Source organism: Sitodiplosis mosellana, unplaced genomic scaffold, assembly GCF_009176505.1.
Source record: "Sitodiplosis mosellana isolate CC-2019 unplaced genomic scaffold, AAFC_SMos_1.0 Smas_scaffold_5380, whole genome shotgun sequence".
Lineage (NCBI taxonomy): Eukaryota > Metazoa > Arthropoda > Insecta > Diptera > Cecidomyiidae > Sitodiplosis > Sitodiplosis mosellana.
Window position 1 is genome coordinate 3,136 of NW_022600622.1, and position 7,249 is coordinate 10,384.

The 7,249-nt window shown below is 34.8% G+C and overlaps 1 protein-coding gene across 1 annotated transcript; it reads right to left on the reverse strand.

Moving 5' to 3' along the window:
- Window positions 1-1,584: 1,584 nt before the first annotated feature.
- Window positions 1,585-2,442, reverse strand: LOC129572678 (GATA zinc finger domain-containing protein 15-like). The gene has a single exon (XM_055452686.1). It carries the CDS (start codon window positions 2,440-2,442, stop codon window positions 1,585-1,587), a length of 858 nt encoding a protein of 285 aa, XP_055308661.1.
- Window positions 2,443-7,249: the final 4,807 nt, after the last annotated feature.

Genomic DNA, 7,249 nt, shown 5'->3' on the forward strand with positions numbered 1-7,249 from the left:
TCTTACATAAGAGCGTTTCCATGTGTTCGGTACACAACCAGAATTTAACGATTCACGCAATATGTGTGTTATTGGCTTCAGCAATGTGTGAATGCAGTTTTTGATGAACATATTCGGTATTCCGTCGGGACCAGACACCAAATTGTTTGGTAAATCGTGGATTTTTTCCATAACCAATTCCTCAGTGACATTGATACGTGGGAAATTTGTACATCGGTCAATCAATATCGGATCATTTTCATCATAGCTTGCTTCGGATCCATCAATCGGTTGTGTATATGCTTTTCCAAAGTGTGTTGCGAATGAATTGGCAATTTCGTATGGGTCGGAGCATTTTTTGCCATCATATTCCATTTCATTTGGAAGATCGTTATTGGTATTATTGCATGTTCTGACATATTCGAAGATTTCTGTGGATCATCATTTATCAATTGTTCCATCTCGAGTTTGTAGTTCCTAAAAGCAGAACGAGATTTCTTTTTATACTCACGACGTAGTTCAGCGTGATCTTTTTTTGTTTCATCAGTCGTGTCAAACTTCTTCATTTTATGCAATGTGTTGACTCTGTTCTTCAAATTGATCAGTTCACTATCGAACCACTTCGGATGAATTTGGTGTTTTTTCGTTCTCGTTTCAACATTCGTATCAATTGCAGTGTTGACTATTGCGTAGAACTGATCAATTGCATCGTTTAAATCCATTCCGTTGAAAACATTGTTCCAGTTGGCATTATCAAAAAATTCATTGATCGATGTGTAATCAGAATTTTTGAAGTCTTTGTACGTAATCACATCATCTGATTTGCTGTCAATTTTATCATGGATGATGACCTCGAGTGCTTGATGATGTGTTTCATTTTTTACTATTTTACTTTTGCTCATATTGCATGTGAACATGTTGGGCTCATTCGTCCATAGCAAATCCAACATTCGTTTGTTTTCATTGTGGTGAGTACATATTTGAAACAAACCCAGATCGTGACACGTATCAATGACAATTTTCTCTTTTTCGCTCACCACATTTACAGCAACAGCCACTTCTGGATTTGGCTCAAAATTAATATCAGGATCATGGGCATCATTTGTGTTGCATGTATACCAAATCAGATTGGGCAGATTGAAATCACCTGATACAAGCAGTACATCATTTTGATTTGCTTTTGATGCTACTTCACGCAATGCATTCATATGGGCTTTATAAACTTCCAACGGTGAATCTGGTCTGATGTAAACTTGGACCAGTATCAAGTTTCTGCCGTTGCATTTTACTTTGGCCCATACTTGTTCAGCACCAAGATGTTCAGCTGTTCCGATACATTGCGGATTGAATGACTTGTCAATTGCGATAAGAACACCTTTCTCTTGACACGCTGAAACTGTTCAGTGGTAGGTGATCTATCGCATCTGAATACTTCGAAGTTCGGCGGAAATATCTCTGATGAAGAAACATCTGCGTTGAGGTGCGTTTCACTCAACATGTAAATTTTAAAAATCGCTGCCAAAACTTCGGATAAAAAATCAACTGATTTCTCTATACTTTTCACGCCGTTCAAATTATTGCAATATATCAAAACGTCATCAAGTCTTACATTCCATTGTGATTTTGAGCGTTGAACGGTTGGAAGTTTTGATGTGGTGCCTGTGTATATTGCGGATGGAATAGTGGCATGGTTGGCTGAGAATGAACCTGTTGCTGAGGTGGAGGGTAGAAATATGGCATTTGGTACCAAAAAGGAAACGGCACATTGGTCTGTGGCAATTGTTCATGGTGCATATGATTTATATGATTTACACGGTGTTCATGATGGCGAGGTTCATAATTATATCGACCGTTGTGATTATTACGATTTCGATTGTAGTAGCCAAATTCATCTGATCGATTCTCTCGTCGGCGTCTGTGTTGATTATTCATGCCTCGAAGCTCATTGTTGTTGTTGTTATTGTTCCGGTTACGATTTTTTACACTTCGATTTGATCGTATAAATTCCTGCTGTTTTTCAGAGCGAAGATTTTGCCGTTTATTACTTTTACGCATTCGATATTTTTTTTCAAACGCTCTTACACGAAATTCTGTTGACCAATTTGTGGGTGACATGATTTTTTCACAGACTTCAAGTGTAAGCGTCGTCAACTTGAATGCGGTGTATGTTTTTCGGTTGTTTCTACTGGGTAGCATTTCAATTTTGAAAACACTATTGTTCAGATCGGTCTTTTCCATCACGTAATTAATCATTTCCTCAGTTGTAACGGATTTATCAGCCTTGGAAATGTATAATGAGTAGAGACCATTTTCATCGCATACAGGTAGGATTTTGTGATCTGTGCTCTTGTTGATTTTGTGATTGGATGGTTCTGTGTCGCTCAAATGTGTCAGGATTCCATTCAGTTTATCACTTATTTTCTTCTCAACCGATTCGGCAATTAAATCACTCATTTGTTGCATGTTAATTATATTTTGATGAGGTATTGCACTGGCTGCTGCGGTGTTACCATCATTGACCCGATATACAGAAAAAATTAGTTTTTTTCAAAATTATTGTATGGGGACTCCCAAAAGAAAGGCTCGGAGGGGGTGACCCATGGGTAAAATAGATAGCCCAGAAAAAATTAGCTATAGTTGGTCATACATTTTTATGCAAAATTTCCACTCCAAGAGGTAGAAAATTGACTCTGTAATAATTGAGATGTGGGGCGATTTTTGCCAGTTCAATTTCTGGAAGACTGGGTGCGGAGGGCCGTTGGGAAAATACATATTTCCACTAATTTGGGTATGGAGAATCCAACCCCCAGGGGGTGGAAAATGGAAGGGCGGCTGCCCCAGAAAATTCTCCTCATCATTCTGAACAACTTTGACATACATCATTTTTTGATTAGACGAAGTTAAGGAAAGGGGTGGGTCTATCCCCACTATGCCCCAAAAGGGGCCGCTGCCCTTTTGTCAAAATCATTTTTTTTCCATCCCCAATCGATCTGTATATTCAATTTTAAAATCCATTTGTGACAGTTGGAACGGTTTACTTGTGAGTAACCTAACGAACGCACAAACGCAGACACAACAACGGAGAAAACACAAGCAAGAGAATGTGCCCGCTACACTCATTCGCCTTCTACATAAGACGATCAGCTTTCAAAAGTTTGGGACTTGTCCTTTAATTTTTTCAAGCTTTTATAGTGATTTGACTTTTTTGACTCTTTTCCGATTTTCTCGACAAATACGCAATTTTTCAAAAATCTAAGTATGAGGTCTTTCTCTATTTATCAAAATATATCAAAATGATTCAAAATCAAAAAAATTGTGCAAAGTTTTCTCAAAATTCGAAAATATCCGGAAATCGTTAGAAAAAAAACCGGAATCCGGAATCATGCCGAATAATCCGGAATTCCACGAAACTGTCTACGATTCCTGCTACAAGTACTGAGTAATTTTCCAAAGATATATTTTTGATATGAAAAGAACATCAGGTATTGTCGTGCTTTTTGACAGATGTACTAAATTGAATGTTTTCTATAATCCGGAATTTCACGAAACTGTCTACGATTCCTGCTACAAGTACTGAGTAATTTTCCAAAGGTCAAAACTCTTTAGCCTAACAATTTCAGTTTTTTTAAAATGGAAAGTCTCTAGATTTAGTGCTCAATTAGTGCTATTTAGTGCCACCAATTTCAGATTTAGTGCTTCAAGTGGGGCCGAGTTATGGGCCTCGACATTTTGGGGAATTTTGGAAATAGGGGTTGAAAAATAAAACTTTTTCTCCTGATGAGATATCGAAAAACTGAAAATACCACGATTTAGTGCTCATTTAGTGCTCTTATTTTAGACATACTCGCCATCCCCTATAGTTAAGGGTGGTAGTGAAATAGGGGTGAGTTTTTTTCACCCCAAAATGCTCAAAATTTTTATTCAGGGATTTAGTGCTCATTTAGTGCTCCACAAATCCGTTTTCAGATCAAAATTTTATCGAAATCAAAAAAAGTTACAACGATGTGTTTTTTGGAGATTTTCGGGGGAAACCATTTTTTCAATTTTTCAGGGTGGGGTCAAATACTCTCCATTTTAGTCTAGGAATTTAGTGCTCATTTAGTGCTTCGAAAAGACACTTTCGGATTGAAATTTGCTTGAAAATTGACTTACATATGACCATTTATTTTATTTGACAGAAATCTGTTCAACCCCTAAAACGCCGACCTTCATAAAATTTTTAAAAATGCAGCAAAAAATATATTCTCGGTGGCTTATGAGAGCACTAAATGGGCACTAAATGGGCACTAAATCTATGGACTATTTTCAGATTTAGTGCTCGCCTCTTTTGAAAATTGATAAATTTTCCCCCTTCATTCGAAATGAGAGATTTTTCAAAAATTTCAAATAGTTGAGCACTAAATTTAAAAATTGTCCAGTGATTTAGTGCTCATTTAGTGCTTCCAAAAGACACTTTCGGATTGAAATTTGCTTGAAAATTGACTTACATATGACCATTTATTTTTTTTTGTGAAAAAATAGTTCAACCCCTTGAACGCCGATCATCATAAAATTTTTAAAAATGCAGCAAAAAATGTATTTTCGTCGAGAGTTTCTCGGTGATTTTTTCGCTCTTAACAAAAAAATAAATCTACGGATACAAACCCAGAACTGAATATCGGTAAGTAATATTTTGAATTATTCTATTAAAAATAAGGCACACTTTTCATGAGTGGAAAGATAAATTAGAACGAACCTCTTTTTTAAATCGTATTTATTTTTGAATTTATTACTATATTTTTAAACGCAGTGGAATTGATTTCCCACCGGACGAGTGCAACTCCAATACCTTTGTACGTGTACTTCGAAGAAAAATACGTCATTAAATTTTAATCCATATTTTGAAATTACTGATGGTTTATGGACACAACTTCAAAGTTTATGTAATATAGATTTTTCGGAAATTCAGAATTGTCAAGCGTGCGGTGGAAACGTAAACAAAACTTCAATATTGAATGATTTTTTATTCTTTATTATTGATAAAAATGTAGTGTGGAAAGATATTCCAAAACAAGCGATTTTTCAAGGCCAACACTACAAATTGATTGCAGTAATCGAAAAAGTACATCATTATTTCATCGCCCATTTAGAAAGGCCCAATCAAAAGTGGTATACATTTGACCACACTGACAAAGTTGTCAAACGATGCACTTTTGCCAATGAAATGAACGTTCATTTATTCACTTTCACTTCAAACTCATTTTACGATGAGTTTACATACCAACATGTCCTATACAACACACACACTCAGTGCTACAATGGTCAACAAGTCGAAATGGTTAATGCTTGCGCTCCAAATACTATTCTACATTGTTTGGCATGTCTTTTTATAGACTCACCAGAACTTTTCAAAGATATTTCCTCAACGGAAAACATAATTAAATTTCTGTCGGCCTATGCTAAGAGTGAGTTGAATATAATATATGACCTGCGATGCGAAGTCTTATATCCACTTTTCCCCAAACACCAATCCAACAAGCAAATTAAGATAAACTGCTGGACAAACATCAAAGGCATTCTCGACAAAATTATCGAAAAAATTCTACCGAGTTTCACAATTTGGTGCACTTGTTCTCCTCAAAACGAACAACATTTTCCAGCTCTTGAGCTCAATTACGAAGAGCTAACGCGTCACGGACTAGGAAATTTGCAAAAGTGCATCGCTTTTCCAAGACGACTATGTTCAGAATGCCAATCGAACATCACACAAAAGTCGGTTGGCAGCATACTTTTCGTTGACGTTCAGCCACTTGTTATTGAAAAAAAAAACATCAATTTCCCAGAAAAGGAAATTTCCATAGATGAAATTTTGCAATTTTTGACGATAAATGACACCCAATATTCCTTAAAAGGAATCATTGAATTTGAAAACCCTGGGCATTACACTGTGAATTGTCTGCGCAGCAATGGAAAATGGTAAAATTTCGATGACCGACGTCAAAGTATTATCGAAATAACGTCATCGATATTCATTCCCAACATCTTAATTTTTACAAAAAACATTCAAAATTAAAGTCAATGTTTCCGTGCATTGATTTGTTTTTTTTTTCATCTTTTCTCTAACCGCTATCTAACTTAAGGAATTTAAAATTGCATTATTGTTCAATCCTACTTTTCTTTCAAATATGATAGTCCATATACTGAATTTTTAACGATTTCTTTTTAGTTCAAATTAATTTGATTTTCATTTTAATACGTTTTTTATTTCTTCCAAATTATTATAGAAATAAATAAATATACCATTGAGTTTTGAAAAAGTATTACATGAATGAATATACAAAACGAATTAAACGAAATGTAAAAAAAAATGTAATGTTGACTTAACACTAGAGCAATTGTTATTTGACTCAGATTCAAAAGTCCCATTTAAATGTTATGATACTCAACTCCAATCAATTCTACTGCGTTTAAAAATATAGTAATAAATTCAAAAATAAATACGATTTAAAAAAGAGGTTCGTTCTAATTTATCTTTCCACTCATGAAAAGTGTGCCTTATTTTTAATATAATAATTCAAAATATTACTTACCGATATTCAGTTCTGGGTTTGTATCCGTAGATTTATTTTTTTGTTAAGAGCGAAAAAATCACCGAGAAACTCTCGACGAAAATACATTTTTTGCTGCATTTTTAAAAATTTTATGATGATCGGCGTTCAAGGGGTTGAACTATTTTTTCACAAAAAAAAATAAATGGTCATATGTAAGTCAATTTTCAAGCAAATTTCAATCCGAAAGTGTCTTTTGGAAGCACTAAATGAGCACTAAATCACTGGACAATTTTTAAATTTAGTGCTCAACTATTTGAAATTTTTGAAAAATCTCTCATTTCGAATGAAGGGGGAAAATTTATCAATTTTCAAAAGAGGCGAGCACTAAATCTGAAAATAGTCCATAGATTTAGTGCCCATTTAGTGCTCTCATAAGCCACCGAGAATATATGTTTTGCTGCATTTTTAAAATTTTTATGAAGGTCGGCGTTTTAGGGGTTGAACAGATTTCTGTCAAATAAAATAAATGGTCATATGTAAGTCAATTTTCAAGCAAATTTCAATCCGAAAATGTCTTTTCGAAGCACTAAATGAGCACTAAATTCCTAGACTAAAATGGAGAGTATTTGACCCCACCCTGAAAAATTGAAAAAATGGTTTCCCCCGAAAATCTCCAAAAAACACATCGTTGTAACTTTTTTTGATTTCGATAAAATTTTGATCTGAAAACGGATTTGTGG